The sequence below is a fragment of the Vombatus ursinus genome, unplaced genomic scaffold, assembly GCF_900497805.2.
Source record: "Vombatus ursinus unplaced genomic scaffold, bare-nosed wombat genome assembly UNPS02009132.1, whole genome shotgun sequence".
Classification (NCBI taxonomy): Eukaryota; Metazoa; Chordata; class Mammalia; order Diprotodontia; family Vombatidae; genus Vombatus; species Vombatus ursinus.
Genome location: NW_020948910.1, coordinates 12,107,012 through 12,127,426, shown reverse-complemented (window position 1 = coordinate 12,127,426; position 20,415 = coordinate 12,107,012). Strand labels below are relative to the sequence as shown.

The 20,415-nt window shown below is 37.9% G+C and overlaps 1 protein-coding gene across 2 annotated transcripts in view; it reads right to left on the bottom strand.

The window, feature by feature from the left end:
* Positions 1-19,960, bottom strand: part of IFNGR1 (interferon gamma receptor 1) — a 29,488-nt gene extending 9,528 nt beyond the window's left edge. Inside the window, exons 1-4 of one of the 2 annotated variants that reach the window (XM_027850768.1) lie at positions 19,614-19,960; positions 8,307-8,421; positions 7,463-7,629; positions 782-966 (exon numbers count right to left, since the gene is read on the bottom strand). In XM_027850768.1, the coding sequence (XP_027706569.1) occupies positions 782-966; positions 7,463-7,629; positions 8,307-8,421; positions 19,614-19,728 (582 nt within the window). In that variant the 5' untranslated portion in view covers positions 19,729-19,960. The remainder of the gene's footprint in view (positions 1-781; positions 967-7,462; positions 7,630-8,306; positions 8,422-19,613) is intronic. The other variant, XM_027850767.1, reaches the window with a different exon arrangement.
* Positions 19,961-20,415: the final 455 nt, after the last annotated feature.

Below are 20,415 nucleotides of genomic sequence, written 5' to 3'. Positions count from 1 at the left end.
CCTCCTGCCAGGTACCTCCATGAATGTTCTTGGAATAAAGGCTCATGAGTGCTTATCAGGTATGTTTGTAGTGGGGGTTCTTTCAAGGTATGGCTTATACCAGCTGTCCTGATGTCACTTCTAGTTCTCAAATCCTGCGATTTGGGCCTTATGCCAAACTTTATGACTTACTTTTAATATTTTCCACTGTATTCTAAAGCAGTACTAAATCTTCCACCATTATAGGGTCATAGGATCATAAATTTAAAAGCTGGAAGGGATTTTAGAGTTATCTAGGCTAATTCTCTTATTTTTATGGATGAAGAAACTAAATCCCAAAGAGGTCATCTGACTTGCCCAAGGTCACATGTGTTCTTCCATTACTTCACAAAAGATTTCATGGTTTAAGGCAGTATTGTCCTGGGCTGCCATTTCCTTCTGTTTGGCAAGGTGCTCAAATGCTTGCTGACTAAAGCAGTTTCTAGGTTTTTTTTTTTTCCCTTTGTGACAATTGTTTCACCTCAGTTAAAATTTTATATGATATGGTAATAATCAAGGTCAAAATATTATTTGTGGTCACACAGGTAATGAAGCACAGTGAATATTTCACTGAGTTTCAGTAGTTTAAGCTGATGCAGATTAATTCAAATATAAGCTCCCATCTACAATATCCATTCCTTCTTTACCCTTTACCCTCTCCCTGCCTTTATGTGCAGATATCCAGAGTACTTTTGTTATTTTACTGATAACCAATTTATACTATATTCAGAATATTTCTAACTTAAAAAAATGCAGAACATACCTTGCTTCCATTTATGTTCAAATACACCTTGTATGTTAATATGTTGCAATCATCATAATCACTATCATAATAAAAACACACAGGTTCTTTCTCTTCTCCTTCAACAACTGTTAGAGGATGGTCTATATCAATGATAAGTTGGCGATTTTTCTCTTGAATCTTCAGTTTAGGTGGTCCTATTTTTCCTGAAATAAGCAGCAATATTACTTTAGGCATATAAGCTTAATACAATACAATATACATTTATTAAGCACCTACTACGTATCAGGCATTGTGCTAAGCACTGGGGATAAAAATAATAAAGAATCTTTACCCTCAAGGAACTTACAATCTAATACGGGAAAACAATACACTAAAGGAAACTGGAAAGGAAGTGAATGGGACCCAATGCAGGGGCATCATGTTCTGGGGACATGATATCAAGCAGAGACGAGGGTTGGAAAGTGGAGAGTTAGCTGGAAAGTCCAGGTCTCAGCCTACTATAAAGGAAAGCTTTGGAAGAAATATAGTCTCTCCCTTGCCCAAGTAGGATAATACTTACATAATACTTAGTTCATACTGGAAAGATTTTTTTTTAAGAAAAGAATCATCCTATAAGATATTTGGAAAAGATATAACTTTCCTTTGTAAGCTAACATTTAACAAAATCCACTTAAGAAATTCCTTATATATAACATGTATCAAGTTGCTTGCCTTCTCAATGAGGGTGGGTAGGGAGGGAAGAACGGAGAAAATTTAGAACCCAAAGTTTTAAAAACAAATGTAAAAAAATAAATTGTTTTCACACGCAACTGGGAAATAAGATATACAGGAAATGGGGTGTAGAAATCTATCCTGCCCTACAGGAAAAATGAAGGGGAAGAGGATAAGAGAAGTGGAGTGGGGGAGGGGACAGAAGGGAAGGCAGATTAGGGGAAGGGGTAATCAGAATGCATGCCATCTTGGGGTGGGGGGAGGGATGAGATGGGGAGAAAATTTGGAACTCAAAATCTTTGTGGAAGTGAATGTTGAAAACTAAAAATATATAAATAAATACAAGAAATTCCTTATGCAATTTAATTCCCTCTTATTCTCAATGTAGAAAAGTTGACCATAATCCTTAATATCACTAAAACAATGAGTTGGTAAGCTGACCTTCAGCTTTGTATTTGGATTTACAAACCTGGTCTCTTGAGACCGTCACACTAGAAATTTTAGGAATCCTTGGCCAATTAAAAAAGCCAAAACAAAAAACCAAACACTTAATCCTAGCATTAAAAGGAAACTCAGAGGTCACCCAGAACTCATACCTGACCAGGAATCCCCACTATAATATCCTTGACAAGTAGTAGTTATGTAACTTGGGCTTGAGGACCTTCAAGCAGAGATAAAGAGGCCCCTACCATCCTGAACTATACAAAACAGTTCATCCTCTTTTGGATAATTCTGTTTTTCTTCATAGTGAGCTGAACTCTGACTGTCCACAAATTCTGTCTCTTGCTCCTTTTCTGTTGTCTGAAGCCAAGCAGAGGAAGTAGAACTTCCCTTCCAGATTAGAACGTGCGTTCCTTGAAGTGGGGAACTGGCTTTGCCTTTCTTTATATTGGCAGTGCTTAGTATACCAGTGCCTGGTATACAAGTGCTTGTTGATGGGACTGTCCTCACTTGATCACTCCAAATCTTTACAAACCATTTTAATTGTGAAGCTGTGTTAATTTAACAACAATGACAATAATAACGAAATAATATCTGTTAAGCTCATAGCCCAGTGCCTGACATATAGTAGGTGTTATGTAAATACTAGCTATTATTATAGTCATGTTTATAACAATTAATATTATTACTATAATATTATACATTTAAAAACAGCAGCAGCAGCAACAACTAGCATTTACATAGTACCTACTATGTACCAGGCACTGGGCTAAGTGTTTTACCAACAGTATGTCATTCAATCCTCACAACAACCCTGGGAGATAAGTGCTATTATTATATTCATTTTACAGCTGAGGAAACTGAGGCAAACAGGTTAAGTGCAAAAATCTTGCCCATGGTCACCAAGCTACTAAATGTCTGAGGCTGTATCTGAACTCAGGTCTTCTTGTTTCCAGGCCCAGCACTTTATCAACTGTTCCACCAAAATATATCAGTGTTAAAATACAGGATTGATTCATGATCTCATTTTTTATTTATGCTAATATCAAGAGGTTGTTTGACCTATCAGTAACTTTATTTCCTAGCTATCTAATGCCATAATAATTTAGGGACCACAGATCATCTAAATCCCTTATTTTGTACATTAGGAAATTAAAGCCCAGAAAGGTTAAGAGATCACATAAGTAGTAGGTAGCAGAGCCAAAAATTTCTCTTTATTCACTAACTTTCTCTGCCAATAACATCCTTTCTTGTCAAAGGAACTCTAGCTTACGGTCAATTCACCTACCTAGAAACTGTTCTATTTCTTTTTTTTTTATTACAGGAATAGTCTACAAACTATTGCCTTTTGAGTGTAAAATGTATTCAATTAAGAGTTCTGTGCTTCTGAAGGTCTTCTCTTTTCTAAATCCAGTAAAAGGATACCAAATTGGAGTAATACAGAAAAATAAGTTGGATAGAATGACAAATCTGAATTATAGAGTATTTTCCCAAGAAGTACAACTTCATTACTTGTAAATACATATTCAACTACAAATTAAGACTAAATGAGTACAGTGCACAATAGGCCAGAACTAAATAACAATATTTTAGAGAAAAATCCTCTTTTGCTCAGCTGTTCATCTACCATTTTTCTCTCTTTTGGAGTCCAATAGCTCCAGGAATAGCAGCACCCTACCTCCCTACTCCTCCTCCAGCTGACAACTAACCTTGCTTTCAGTCTGGCCCCAACAGTCATTGTCCAAAAGAGCAAATCCCATGGAGAAGGGGACTACTCTATGTGCCAGTCACTGATCAACTGTCACCAATGGGGCAGGCCAGCTGGTCTAGCAGCAAGGTATCGTAAAAGATAGGAGGTGACACGAGTCAGGTAGATCAGATGACCTCCACCACCTTCTCCCCTCAAATACCAGTAGACCAGGACTCAAAGTCCAAGAGCCCTAAGAACTGTAGTACAACCCAGACCAGTACTATTTCTAATCCAATGAGCAATCTCTGTAGAGAAGGAGCCCACCATTCCCACCATCCAACAACCAACTACCACTGATGGGCACATAATCCTCAAAGCCCCAGGAAAAGCAGTTTGACACCAATCCCTAAGTCTCTTTTGACTCTCAAGTCTAGCACTCTTGCTATTTTGCCAAGTTTCTGTAAGTTTATTTGGAGTCTTCTCTTCTTTTGTGACAGTAAAGAATATAGGGGAACAACCCATTTGGTAATGTAATCTGTCAATTGCCAGCCATAGTTACTGAAGACTAAGAAAATAAAGTTCTTACTAAAGTCCTTAGCACTGCCACATAGTTCAAAATTAGATATAGATATGGTTTTTATCCAAAGAAATGATATTTTGGAGTTTCTTTCAAGAGGCCCCAAAATGTCATTTCTATGGATTAAAAACTGTATCTATTTCTGATGTTGAACAATTTGACAGTGTTTCGACACTAAACATATAAACAACAAATGGCACAACTTACAAATAAAAGAAAAATTAAATGAAAGGAGAAACAGACAATAAAACTATAATAATGGTGGGTACCTCAAATTATCCCAAGTAGGACTAGATAAATGTAGCAACAACAACAAAAACCTCTAAGAAATAAATTAAGGACTTGAATAAAATTTTAGATAAATTAAAAATATGATAGACTTCTGGCAATTACCGAAACAAAAAAAGAAGTATACATATTTTATAGCCGAGTATGGGTATTAAAACTGATCATGGCTTAGGACATAAAGAGCTTAAAAACAAATGCAAATTGTTAGGTCAAAAAACATCATATTGTGGTATACAAATGTGATAAAAGTATGATTTTGCTGTAGGAAATGAGCAAATAGATGATTTTAAAAGACATGGAAAGATTTTTATGAACAAAAGCAAAGGGAAGTGAGCAGAATTTATACTATCATATCAACATTATAAAAATGAAAAATTTTGAGGACTCTCATAAACAGATGAAGAATAAAATGAACAGAACCAGAAGTTACACAATAACAACAATCTAAAAACAAACATCTCTGAAAGCTGTAAGTATATGATCAATAAAATGACCATACCAGATAATCAACCAATATCGTACCAGATATCAACCAAGGATAAAACATGCTACACATTACAGAAGGGGATAAGATTTAGGGTGCAGAATGAGACATACATATTTTTGCGTATGGACATTAGGAGAATTTGTTTTGTTTAAATATACATATAGTCAATTCTCAACTTTCATGGGAGAATGTTCCTAGAAAACAGGGAATGTTCTTTTACAATAGCAGGATGAACAAGACCAGTGAAGTGCCTAGCTCCACAAAGTTGCATGCACCTTGCCTTTCATTTTTTTTTCTCTACTGCATATAACCATGAATGTGGCTGACTGCCAATGCAAAAGTGAAAATGAGATTACTAATTAAATCACATGAACGTTTGAAGTCTCGAAAGTTAAACATACAAATGTTGAGGACTGAAGTCTCGAAAGTTAAACATGCAAATATTTGTTAGAAGAATTTTTTTTCTTTTTCTTTTCAATGAGGTGGGAGTAGGAAGAAAAAATAGTTTTGCTTGTCTAAAAAAATAGGGAGGTGGGACTAATGCAGATGTGAAACGTATTAACTTTCAGATAAGGTTAGTGTTTTATTAGTTTCACTTAACTGATTTTAATTTACTTTGCTATAAGAGCCCTCTCATCCAGTGGGTGTAATTCATAAATGCACTTAAGATAAATACAACACATATCAAAAAACCTGAAAGTGACAAAAAAAGGAAATGATATTTCTTCTTCTTTAGATATATTATCATTTAACAGCAAAAATTTCTTTGCACCTAGAAAGTACTTAATAATTTTTTTCATTCATTCATTCCCATCCATTAATGTATGTACTCTGTCAACCATAAACCCACTGATCTTTTTAAAGGAATATCTACATGGGTAACTGCCTAACTGTACCTATGTATTCACATGTGTATGGTTAATGTTATAGCAAGGAGTGTGAACACTCAAACTGAAGTTACTTTAAAAGGGAAGACTTTGGAACTTTGTTGTTTTTAGTTGTTTCCTTATACTCTGGGAGTGGATAAGGCAGGATTGGAAGAATGGTACAAAATTCCCACTTTAGACTACGTTTTTCTAACGAGCAGTCAAGAAATAGTTCAATTTTGTAAAGGGCTTGGGTGGAAACTTACTTTTGGTATACTAACTGTGGAGACTACAAATAATTGAAACTAATTTGGACTCTGCTGCAATCAAAGATGAAAAGAATCTAAATCAGCCTTCAAAAACTGGTATAACGGTGAAGTGACAGATTTAGGAGTGAGAGGCAGTAATACATACCAGATGAGTCATCCTTAGCCTCCCTAATCTTCACGTTTCCCAATTTATAAAATGGGGCTAACAATATCACTGGGCTGTTTTGAGCAAAGAACTTTAAACACCTTAACATGCTATATAAATTGAGTTATTTGTTAACAACATATTAAACCAACTATAATGCAACTTGTTTGGCTGTCAGTCAGCATGTAGTGAACTCACCCTCTTCACTTCTCTCCATCCCCCCCCCCCCATTCCACTTCTTCTCAATATAGAGAATATTCTTCTAAGAAGGTACCTATACTAACCTGGTGAAGCTGTTTTCCCTCAAAGCTTTAGAAGCTATTTTTATTTGGAGGTGGAGGGAAGGAGGGTCTGGACATTTAGGGGATAAAGAAGGAAACTAAGTATCAACTAAAACCTAAGAAAATTTTAATTCAGATATATAAACTTTCTAATTATTGTGTTAAAAGTAAGGTTCTCATTAGTCTGCAGCAGCAGGTCCTGCTTGAAGTAAAAGACCATAAGGGGTGGGGAATGGAATGTACAACAATGAGACACTGCCTGATGAATAAATTTATCTATAACATACATACACATACATGGTAACTGTGAGTGCAAATTAGAAATCATACACTGATAAGCCTAAGATCCTTTATTTTAAACCATCCAAATGTTTGAGCATTCTTTGAAATGTTTTTAAACTTGTTGGTAAAGCACTGCCTACCTATTTAAATACTACTTCTCTCTAGCAGTCCTCATGCCATGCTTCCACACCTGTGACCCAGCTCATCCGCTTCCACCAGGGGGACCTGTACTCCCGACTGGTGAGAGTTCTCCCTAACTAGTGTGACCCAGAACAACAATGCTGCTGTTCTTCTGCCGCTGCTACTCTACACCATCTTGTGCACACCCTTTCCCCACTGCTTTCCAACCCTAGTTCTGAATAGCAATCAAAAATTTCTATCACCCTTTATGGAAAGAACATATCTATCAAATGTCCTATGGCTCTACTCATTATCCCTTTCCAAAATACCCTTTCTGACCACTCCTTCTCACTGTGTTGATGTGTCACGTAAACTCCTTCAGAGTAGAGGAGGTCTTTCTTTTTACATTTAAATCTTCATCACTTAGCACACTGTCTAACACATGGTAAGTGCTTAATAAATGCTTTTTTATTTATTCATAAAAATAAAAACACTTAAAAATCTCAAATGTCAAGAAATTTCATATTTTACACATTACTCACCATGCTGATACATAAAAAATAATTTAGATTCCACATAGGAAGATTCTTTTTGTCCAATGGTAGCTTTAACTCTGGCCCAGTAATAACTCAATGGCCTTTTAATATGGTCAAATATGTTACAAAAGTGATGGGAAATATTGGTGCAGACTTCATTCCACTTCCCTTCTCTGAAAAGGAAAAGGCAACTTGTGATAGTCATCGTATAAACACATCCAAATAATAGCATTAAAAGAGACAATCTCAAAAAGGGTGGAGCTTAAAAGCACTAAAAATTTAATTTCATTAAACCTAGTTAAAGTCTAAGATAATATGTAACCAAAGACATAACTATATGTACTTCTAATACCCATATATAGTACAGATATATGTTCCCCAATATCATTAATTAATTTACATGAAGAAAACTTCAGGTGAAACAGGACTGGTGGGAGGCAGTGAGCACAATATTATAAATAGAGAACGGGTTCATGAGGAGGATTGCTGAGGGGTGGGGAAAGGCAGCAAAGGGTCAGAGGAGAGCCTGGGACTGTACACTGATTGAAGGGCTGCAAACTTTAGGTGGCTACATTAAGAGGAAAGGCTGTAGATCCTCTAGATAATACTGGGAAGAACACAGGGAATGGAGTGGTATAGGAGCTTCTGCTAAGGAACTACCTCTAGTAATGCAGACTGGTATCTGCTCTGTGACTTAAAAGTCGAAGAGAGTTGCCTAGAACAGAGGTAAGTGGGAAATGTTTAACAAAATAAATGCAGTCAGCCAGGGATCCCTTGGTCTCCAAAACAAAAGGATCCCTGGATGGCTGCATTTACAAAAACAAACAAAATAAAAACAGTTAACACTTACTTATAGTCCTTTAACTCCACAGTGAAAGTAGGAGTCTGAGATGTTCTTTGGTAATTCCAAGATACTTGAGGATTCAAATTGTAAGATGTTATTTCAACATTAGTTGGTGTAGGCACTGTAAGAGATTCAGATATTTTAAATGAAAACATTAAGAAACTAACACAATTATTAGCAAAATAAACATAGTAGACAATAATAACTTTAGAAAGTTTTATATTTTGTTCTTAAACAATCTGTATAAAATAATTCTCATTTATATTAAATCTGAGGTCATCATGGAAGGATAATTCTTAATTCCACATGATGATTTATAATCATGAGCCTGGTGACAATCTGAACTAATTAAATTCAGAAGTCACACATCAATAAGATATTTTTAAATACATCATGAAACCAGCAGAATCAAGAGATCATATATTCAGGGCTGGAAGAAATGTAAGAGGTCATGTAGCTAGCTCTCCTTTTACAGATGAGGAAATGGAGACCCTGAGAATTCACCAAATACTATCCCTAAATCATTTTGTTACCGATTATTTACAATCTTCACTATATGGCTAGAGGGCAGTTCATATGAAAATGACTCAAACTATATACTCAAAAGGGGTCAACATTGGGCCATGGCAGCCATAAATGAAAGTAATTAATAGAAGTATAGAGTCTAAAAATGACGAGCTGATGTAACCTGCTTTGGCTAGACTACATCTGAAACGATCTAGGGCACTACATTTTAGAAGGGATAATGATAAAATGGTATATGTGCATCTAGATAAAAGTGACCAGGATGCTTTATTAGATTTATCAGGATGATGAGGGAACAAAAACTGTAACACAGAATTAGTTCCAGAAATTCCAGGGTAAACATCCCTAGAAGATTTAAGGGGAATATGGTTTTGGCCTCCAAATTTTTGAAGGATTATTATTCAGGAGAAGAACTGACATTCTTCATCTGTAAAATTATGGAGTTGTTCTAAATTATTCCTAAGGTCCTTTCCATTTTTTCCATTTTGTTATTTTAGTTTGTATTTTAATATTGTCGTACATATTAATTTGTATGGGATGAGATCTCAGTACAGGTAAGAAGTTTTCTTAGGTCTCTTGTCTCTCCACTTAGTCAACTAACAAATTCTGCAAGATCTGAAGATGGATAAGCTCTAAACGAATTATGGAAACAGATTTCCACAAGTCATGCTGTGAAAGAAGAAAAAGAACTAAAGGGAAAAGCTACAAAACAAACAAACAAAAAAAAGTGACAATAATATGCTTTGATCTGCATTCAGAATCCATAGTTCTTTCTCTACATGTGGACAGCATTTTCCATCATGAGTCTTTTGGAATTGTCTCAGATCACTGTGTATGGCTGACAAGGGCTAAGTTAATCATAGTTAACTACAGTTGATCATAGTAAGTGATAACTTATGTAAGGTCACAATAAATAGGTGTTACTGTTACTGGGTATAATGGTCTCCTGGTTCTGCTCACTTTACTCAGCATCAATTCATGTAAATCTTTATACCACTTAAACTTTATGAGGCCCCTTATTAGTTGTTAGTGCCCTCCATCTTGGAGTGGTAGAAAAAATGGACTGGAAATTCTGAGTCTTGGCTTCCAGTTCTAGTCATGCTACTATACTACCTATTTATTGTGACCTTACATAAGTCACTTACTATGATACTATGATTTTTGGTTCTTGAAGAAGATCCCTTACAGTAGATTAGAAAGCAAACAATCTTACTAGTTTTAGTTCTGTCCCATGCAGCTCTTTTGGCTATCTTATTCTAACAGGACCCACTGATTCCATTTCATCTATTTTCTTTGTCGCTCAAATTTTTGTTACTTTGTTCATAATCTGTATGTTTACACAGGTTGAGGCAGATATATGAATAATTTCTTTTTCTGGGTTCAATTTATGTCTATGCAAGGCTTTAGGATGGGTAAAAGAAGCTTGATGAATGAAAGAAAAAAATTATTAAATGCATATTCCGCTAAGTGCTAGGGATTAAAAAGACAATCTTGACCTCAAGAAGTTTAATTCTAACAAGGGGAGACAACATATGTGGGGGAATCATGGCCAGGGAGGAAGGTAAGTGGAGTCAAAAGGGTAACTGATTGGCATGTGCTTTCCAGAAGCAATCGTAAGTACTGGGTCCACTCTTCCTACAGCAAGTGTGAAAGGGAGGGAGCACGTCAGGAAGGAGAAACATGGTTAGGTAGATAGAGGTGGCTAGCTGTAGTGAACTCTGACCAATGTGTATTACTCTACGGCAGGTAATGGGAGGGTGCAGCTGCAATCTCTCAGACAGCATTCAAATGAGGGAGACTGCATAAGGAGGAAGGTGCTAAGGCTGGATAGATGTAAATCTCATACAAAAATACATTTTGATTTACTGCATATGAATACATAAATACTAAATATACTACAGGAATTAAATGAGATATTTTTAAAGTTAAAACAATGAAATGGAAAAGAGAACAATTTTATCAAAAAAGATACATTAAGCTTCATCTATTAACCACAAAAGTTTTATGATGAGTAACAACTTTCAAGGTGTGGGGAAAAAAGTGGCTGTGGTGGTTTATCTGCAAAAAAAATTTAAGGGAGGAGACACATTTCAATGATCAGAAAAGTAAATTACATGTAGCTAACAATTCTGATTCAAGTCAATCACAATTATTCCTGACATATTTTACAGTATTCTCTTTATACTTTATGGACTAGCCAAAGTGATCTGCCCGCTTTTTCCTTAACTCAAATTACATTTCCTATCATCATAATTTTGTACAGTCTGTCTAACATATCTACAATATGCTCCCTCACATCTACCTCTTAGAAACTTTAGATTCCTTCAAGTCTGAAATAAGGTTCTACCTCTTGTTGAATTAGTGAATAAAATATTGGACTTGGATTCAGAAAGACCTGTGTTCAAATCCAACCTTTGATACTCACTAGCTGTGCAATCCTAGGCAAGTTACTTAATCTCTCTGAAACATAGTTCCCTTATCTATAAAGTAGGACCAACAGTGCTTATCTAAGAGATGTGAAAATCTCAAAATCACAGATGTGAAGTGCATATAAAAGTGAGCAATTACTATTACTACAATTACAGGTAATCTTTCCTGATTCACAACTTCCTAGTGCTCTTTCCATCCTTGAATTACATCACTTCTATGTTTAAATGTTGCACTTCCCACTCCATCCAGGAAAATGTAAACTACTTGAGCACAGGGACTCCTTCCAGCCCTTGAAACATTCTATCCCCTTAGTATTATTCATCCATACCCTAGCTTAGCCATCAAATTCTAGTTTCTATTAAGCATTTTACATATTATATTTTATTACAATGAAATGTTACTACAATAAAAAGTTGGAAAAGTAGCTGAAGTAATCAAGAATACCTAGAGGGCTTTCTATCCCTAGAGAGATCAATTCTTAAGATACTTAGATGAAAGGATAAGAAAGGCTTGAGGGAAAAAAAAAAATCACCCACCTCTTTATTACCAAATAAAGTAGCCGAGAAAATATCAACTGCCAAACCAAACTCCTACTTTCTCATTTCCAAAAAATCTTTCTGAAAATAATCAACTTATGTTGAGAGCATCTTTAATAAAGACATGCAAATACGCAGGTTTTGAAAATGACAGTCTATAGATGACATATTTATAGTTACATGATTGAGTGAAAGCTATATAGGAATGAGGTTCCACTGTATTTGTTTGTTGACAACAAAAGCATTTGGTTTTCATTCAATTAAGTTGGAGACCCGAATCGTACGTAGAGCAGCCTAAACTGCTCTCCTGCTATATAAACCTCAGCAAATATCTAAAAATCATCCACAAAAGACTAATGCTGTTGCTCAGTTGTGTCTGACTCTTCATGGCCCCTTTTGGGGTTTTCCTAGCAAAGATATTAGAGTGATTTGCCATTTCCTTCTCCAGATCATTGTAAGATCAGGAACTGAGGTAAACAGGGTTAAATAGCTTACCCAAAGTCCCAAAGCTATTAAATGTCTGGTACCAGATTTGAACTCAGGAAGATGAGTCTTCCTGACTCCAGGTCTGGCATTCTATCCACTGAACCACCTAGCTACCCCAAAAAACTAATTAGAAAATACAAAAAGATGAGGAAACAATCTCTTCCACATAGTCCAGAACTACACATAAAGACTGCTAGAAGATAGGAGAGGATAGTATAGGGGTCAAATCAAGAAAGCCAGAACTACTTCAGAAGACCGAGAAGTTGCTAATGTAGGGAGAAGGATCATGCCAAGGAAAGCAGAATAATGCCTGTTATGGGGCTCCAGTAATGTGGGTAGTAAGTCCAATAACGTGGGTAGAAGGGAACTGGATGGAGTTAGGGAAGGGGAGGAGACAAGTCAGCTTGGAGTCCAACAAACATATTATCTGAATAGCGTGATTTCAAACCAGCACTACCTCTAATAATCAGATCCCAACTTGGGCCTTTCAGGATAGAAATGGGGTACAGAATCAGCCCTCATAGGTCACTGCACAGGAAAAAGAGACTGGATAAGTATGGTGGAACACACCCTCTCTGCTACCAGGGGACTTATTAATAATAATAATGTTATTAATAATTCATTAGATTGAAAGCTCCTTGAGGGCAGGAACTGTCTTTTGCCTCTTCTTGTATCCTCAGTGCTTAGCACAATTTCTGGCACACAGTAGGCTCTTAATAATGTTTATTTATTGATTGATTCATTGATACTAGGAAGGCCAAGTCTGGTGGATTACATAAGCTCCGGAGTTTTGAGCTGCAGAAGGGCTAAAGCCAATCGGGTGTCCATGCTAAGCATGGTGTCATGGTGGCACCAACATAGTGAGTCCCTGGAAACAGGAAACCACCAGGCTCCCTCAGGAGGGGAAAATCATCCCAGGGTGGAAAAACGGAGATGAAATCTTCTGTGTGGCAATCTGCAGTTAGACTAAGTCTGAAAGTGTCTTCTTCACTTAAAGCCTAGGAAGAACAGGGAGACCCAGATTTAACAACAACAACAAAAAGTGGAGGGTACATGGCCATGCAGTCCTATGAGCAAGCATTGGGAACCAGAGTAGGAAATAGGCCAATTAGGGCCCTGATCACTAGTTGAGGAGAGAGGACAAAACTGTGAAGGATGTTTGATACATCCTACTGGGACTCTGACTGAGGAATGTGCAAAGAGAAGGAAAAAAAAAAAGAGACCAGCTGAGGTCTGAACATACAGTGGACCAACAGGAAAAAGAGACAGGAGTCAGAGATTGAGGCAGAATGTGGAGACTCATACTAGCCATCCCATCCAGATCTGTGGTAGTATTCAGACCATGGAGGGGCAAGACTTTAACAAGGACAATCCAACTAGGGCAAGGTGTAAGAGATTAGTCTGAACATAAGATCTCAATCCAGGAACTGAGGCTGAAATTATGAATAAACAGAAGATATCAAACGCAATGAAAAAAACAAAACAAAACACCCTACCATGGTTTTAAACAGACGACCAAGCAGAAGAAGAGTATAACCCCATAATAATTACGAGCAAAACTTTGGTGGGGGGGGGGAATGGCTTGGCCCCAAGGACTACAAGAGAAGCAGGAGAAATGAAGCACAAGATAAGATAATGAAATTAGAAATGAAATGAGAGTTTAGGAAGAAAAAATTTGATAGGAGCATAAATACCTTAGAACAAATCACCCAAGTAGCAGATTCTCTGAAAAATAGAATGGAAATAACTAAATGATTCTATGAGACAATAAACATCTGAACAAGAAAATGTGAGATATCTATTATCAAAAACAACTGGTTTGAAAAATAAGTTAAGAGAAAATTTAAGAATCACTAAACTCCCTAAAAACCATGATTAAACAAAACAATGTTCATACTATATTTCAAGAAAGCATAAAATAGAACTGCCCAGATCTATTAGAACTTCAGGGATAAGTAAAAACAGGGGAAAAAATAAGCCAAAACTATAAATGCCCAGGAACTTTACAGACCAAGTTCAGAGCTCATTAGTAAAATACATAATACTACAAACAATGGGAAAGAAAGAGTTCAAGTACCAAAGAACCACTCTCAAGTTCATACAAAACTAAGTAGCAACCATTAAAAAAAGAGAGCTTGGATACAATCTTCCAAAAGCAAAATATAAAGGCTTACAACCTCAACTAATTTACTCTGCAAAACTGAGTATTAATCCTACAAAAGAAAAAAATAAACTTACAGAGGACTTCCAAGCATTCCTGACAAAAAGACCAGAGATTAATAGAAAGGTACATCATAAATGCATGTGAACCAACAGAAAGGGCTAAATAATAATTAAGTGCTTATATTCTAATGAAGTGTGAAAGAAAACCATCTAAATATGGAAGATGACTATCTAAACATGGATGAAATAGCGGTGGCAAGCTGGTATCTCATAGGCCTCAATCTTATTTGAACTGGACCAAGGATGATTAATGTTAACTGGGGAAAAACTGCAGCTAAATTTCTGATACTGATCTCAATTCCAAGATGCATAAGGAATGTATTCAAATTTACATAAGAAAAAGAGGCATTCCTTAGTTAATAAATATTCTAAGGAAGGAGGCAGCTAAGTGGATAGAGAGCTGGGCCTGGAGTCAAGAAGACCTTAATTCAAATCTGGCCTCAGACACTTACTACCAATGTGACCCTGGGCAAGTCACTCAACCTCTGTTTACCTTAACCCACTGGAGAAGGAAATAACAAACCAAAGCAAAACAACCCCATGGACAGCACCGGCCTGCTATGATCCACCGGATGAGCAGGTAGTTCTTGAGAGAAGATAATCTGGCTATCTAGAGACATGTGAAAAAAATGCTCCAAAGCACTACTAACTATAGAAATGTAAATTAAAGCAATTCTGAGATTCTACCTCATTCTCTCCAGACAGGATGACAATAAAGGAAATGATGCACAGTTGGTAGACCTGTGAATGGATACAACCATTATGAAAAGCATTTTGGAATTATACATAAAAAGTTACTAAACAATAACCTTTGACCCAGTTATATCACTGCTGGGCTTATACTCAAAAGATATTAAAGAGAAGAAAAGGTCTTTTGTGTACAAAAATATTTGTAATAGCTCTTTTTGTGGTAGGGAAAAAAAAGGAAACTGAGGGATGGTCAACAATTGAAGAATGGTTGAGTATGTTGTGGTACGTGAATATGACAGAGTAGTATTACACTGTAAGAAATGAGGAAATTGATGATTTTATAAACTAATGAAGAACGAAACAAGCAGAACCAGGAGAACAATTTATACAATAACAACAATACAGCTGAAGAAATGTAGCAAAAGTCATCTCAATATCAACTTGTTGAATTTGAGCTGGTTCACTCTCTAGTTACTTCATGATGGGATTCAAAGAGCTTTATGGTTAATGAATTCATACAGTTTTCTGATGGTGCTACAAAATCAACCTGAAATTATATGAAAATAAATTATTTAAAATGCAGAATGTGACTGAAACTCTTGTCTCTAAGGCATAAAGAATACATCAAGCAATCCCCTGTGCAGAAAAAATAAATGTATCCTAGCAGGAATCCACCCTATTTGCAGCCAAATTTCACTGTGATTTACACTCTGCCTCAAATTGGGCACATTATACTTTTCTTGTTATTTAACCATTGAACTATTACAATGTATTGTCAATTCCATGGCTAACCCTCTATAATTGTGGTCTGATTTTATTTCTAAAGAACAAGAGGGTAGAGAACATATGATCTCTCAAGTTAATACAAAAGATCTTTTCAAGGGGAAAAGATGAAATAAAAATAAAACCCTGCATAATACACCATCAAATAACAGTGTCAAAATGAATGGTAACATCATGAACAAAGACAAAATTCAAAGAAGAATTTTTGAAAGCAAATTTAAGATATCTTCCAGGGCAGAAGAATTTGCTATAGACAAAAGGAGGTAAGCTGACAGAGCTGCGGGGGGTAAAAAGAAGGCTAGTATAATAAATATGGGTCTAATGAGTGAGTCATATAATAGAGGAAATAATATTTGACTCTCTGGGTGCTACCTACAGTAGAGTTACAAATCAGGAATAGAGCCACTAGGCGCCACTAGTACACAAAACACAACCACGCCTCCACTTATTCTCAGCTAAAGACAGAGACAGTCATACCCTTGATCTTGGCATGTTTCATAAGAATGCCACTTCCTTATTTAAAAACAAATTCTTTTTTAAAATAGATTTTATTGATCTTTACTCTTTACATTGCCTAGATTTTCCCCATATCTTTACCATTCTCTAACAGCAATCATCAAAAATTTTAAAAAATAGAGGGAAAAGATTTTTAAAAATCAACAAATCAATTATGTCTAAAAAATCTGACATTATGTGAAATGTTCCACAAAGGTGGATACCCTAAGTTTCACAAAGGAACTATGCTGAATGGATCCACTATAAATCTGTTATTTAATTTCAACTGGGCCTTCAGTACATTAAGGCAATGCTATTCCTTATCTCTCACCCCAGCTGCTCTTCCAAATCACTTCCTTTCCTCTTTAAGTCTTCCCTAGCACTCCCTCCCACTATTCTCTGAGTATTTTTGTGTGGAATGTACTAAGAACAGGCTATTTGCTGCACAAGCTCCCTCTTCTCATCTCATCACTCCCATTTCCACCTTTTACTCCAGTCTGCAACTTGTTCACTTCTGTGTGTTGTCTCCTCCCATTAGACTGGAAAATCCTTGAGAACAGGGACTGTCTTTCATCTGATCAATTGTATCCCCAGTGTTTAACTTACTAGCTGGCCCACAGAAGGAGCTTAATAAATATTTATTGGATTGGATTTTCTAACTACAACATTTTGCACATGGGTCCTCCTTGTATCCACTCATAGCCACCACCCCTAGTTGGGGTTTTATTATCTCTTTCTAGCTTGTTATTGTTTAGGTGATTCAGTCATGTCCAACTCTATGTGACCCTATTTGGGGTTTTCCTGGCAAAGATACTGGAATGGTTTGCCATTTCCTTCAGCTCATTTTATAGATGAGGAACTGGCTAAGCAACTTATCCAGTGTCACACAGCTAGTAAGGCCACATATGAACTCTGGTCCTCCTGACTCCAAACCTGGTTCACCATCCACTGCACCAGCTAGATGCTCCAAATATATATTTATTGTTTTTCTTATTATCACCATAGAGATCATACATTTTATGTAAATATATAAACTATTTATGTACTGTTTGTCTTCCATATTAAAATGTAAACTCCTTGAGGTCAGGTACTGTTTTTTCACTTTTTCTTTATATCCCCAGCATTTATCAGAGTTCTAGGGACACACAGGGGCATAGCACACAGTAGGCTTACTACCAATCTTTCTTGATTGATGTGTTAAGTTTTGCACATCAAACAGCATGTAAGAAATAGTTCTCCTTATTTGATTACCCAATCTCTTCTCTCCCCTCCCCTCTTCTCCCTCTGTCCAAACAGAGTATAATAGCCTTACCTACTGATCCTCTGCCCAAAGAAATGTATTTTTGATCACTGAAACCCTGAAAGATATCTTAGGGCTTATGGGCTAGATTTCTTTCTTAAGGACCACTCAAATCACTCGGATTACCCAATAAACATTTACTGAATAATTATTTGCACAGCAAAGTGCTGCCCTCTTCACTAAATATAAAATCAGTTCTTTCCACCAAGCTAATTCAATAGACTCCATTCTTACACAGTCCTTCATATCTCCCTACAGTTCAACAAGTTTCCTTCCTTTCAAGATTGCTATCCAGGATCACAGATTTCCAGCTGGAAAGGACCTTAGAAATTACCTAGTCTAATCCCCTCCTTTTACTGAAGATAAGGAGACTCAAACATTAAATAAATGGCTTGGATAAAGTCTCACAGGTAGTAATTGGCAGAGGCAGAATTTGTACTTGAGTGCTCTTAGTTTAAGTTCAGTATTCTTTGTACTCACCATGCACTTCCCCCTCTTCACTAGCAGCAGGATTATGACGTTCATTAACAACCAGATACTCCCAAAAGCTTTCTCCATTCCCCTACCCCTGGTTAGAAATGAGGGAACAAATCGACAAAAGTCCTTCTAAAAGCCTCCAAAATACCTCAAGAAAAATCACAAGGATTCTTGGCTCTTAAGAATACTTTTTACCTAAAACCATAATATTTCCTACTCCTCCTCCCATCTGAAGACTTTTACTTTAAAGGTAACCTTTTAAATGATTATACCAACTGAATCTCTAGTTCCCAAGTCTCACATTTTGGAAAAGTGACGATGGAAATCACAGTACAGAACGGAAGAGAAAGAGGAGAAACAAGAGAAAAACTTCTGACCTGTCAAAGGAGAAAGATGTTAGAACTTTCACTACTTTGGAGAGTCAATTCAACTCTTCACTTCTCGTAATCCAGGCTGTACAATAAACGACAATCAATTAAAAAGTCTATCTGAAGCATCTATTCTCCAAGAAAATAACTGTGAGCTATAACAATGCAAAACAACGCAATGTAACAAATCGGAATCCATAACTTTAGAAAATTATAAACACATACTTGAGAAAAAGAAGAAAAAACCTTTTTGTCACAGTAGTCAAATCTTCAAGTGAAGTACATACAATCGAAAGGGTGAAGAAGCCTAATGACTCCAAAGACTCCAATACACACACACACACACACTACAACATGGGTGTTAGTAAGGAAGGGTCGAGGGCACCGATAACTTCTATATGTAAAAGTAGTCAAGTCTCTCCACACCTTCAATCCACTACAATTAAGTGCAATCCTTGGACTTCCTTTTGGCCATTTCTGGGCAGACTGGTTAAACTCTCCAAGACTTTAAAATAAATTCCAGTGTAACTTGCAACAGTGCAACTTGTAACAGAACAACCTTCATTCCCAAATTAAAAACCCACCTCTCCTCCAAAAGGATACCGGACAAAGTGTATTGGTTTTCTTGGGGAGGCGGGAGGAGGGTGTGTGTGTGTGTGTGTGTGTGTGTAAAAACAAAAATGGGAGAAAAATGACTTCCTCAACGGGGTCTGGGGCTGTTTTCGCTGTCAGGCTGAGTCCATCCCGGCCCCACTCTCTTTCTGTCCTCCCCCTCCTTCCCCTTATTATTTTCTCCCACAGGAACACAGAAGTCACAAAAAGAGATGGTGTGACTCGTGGCCAAAGAGTTTGGAAATTCCGGCCTCGAAGAAGGGATCCCTAGATGCCAAGGGTTCATTGGGAACGAAGAGCGGAGGTAGTTTCCCCAGCCCCCGGGGAGTCAGTCTGGCACCGCTCCGCCCGCTCGGCCACACCCAACGGCCAACCCCAAGACCCCTACCTATGGACGCGGCGGGTTCCAGGGTCGGGGTCTCAGCCCAGCTCCGGTACATAAAGACAAAGAGGAGAAGGAGGCGGAGGTCTACCTCGGAGGCCTGGGGGAGCCCGGGCCTCATCCCTCCTCTCTCCTCCCTGCTGGACCCAGCCTCAGTCTCGGTTGCGGCCCCAGCACCGGCCGGATCCCAGACAACAGAGCTAACCGCTGCGGGGCTGGGTTTCCCCGACTGAGCTCTGCAGCGCAAACCACCAACCCCAGCCCACGAAGCCTCGACCGCGTCACTTCCGGTCGCTTGCGGATTGGTGTTCCTGAGGAGGCGGGCGTGGGGAGGAACGCAGTGGGCGATCTGATCCGACCCCCTCCTCCTCCTCCCCCTCCCCCTTCTTCTCCTCCTCCTCCTCCTCCGGTAACCGACAGTGTAATCTAGGTCCCTAGCGAAAGGTCTTTCCCCTCCCCCCCGGCCCCCGCCTTCTCCAGTGGGCGTGGCGGCCGCGGCAGCCACCGTGATTCCGACCGACCCCACCTCAGTCTGAACCCAGCCCTCTCCTCGGACTTGGTCTTCACTCTTACGCGGTTAACCACGTGAGAAAGAGCTCGGTCGTTGCTTGTCCCCGCCCCTTTCCTCTTCTGTCCGCACTTCTCGCCTCGCCCAGCCTTCCTCCACGGTGTCTTCATCACACCTAAACCGCAGCTCCTGAAGGGGTGCTTCCGAGTCTTCCTGGGGCTAGAGTCTCGGTCCGCCGCACCGAGAGAGAGAGCAGATTCCTGGGCAGCCTTGCCAGGCAAGTCGGCTTGTCCCAGAACT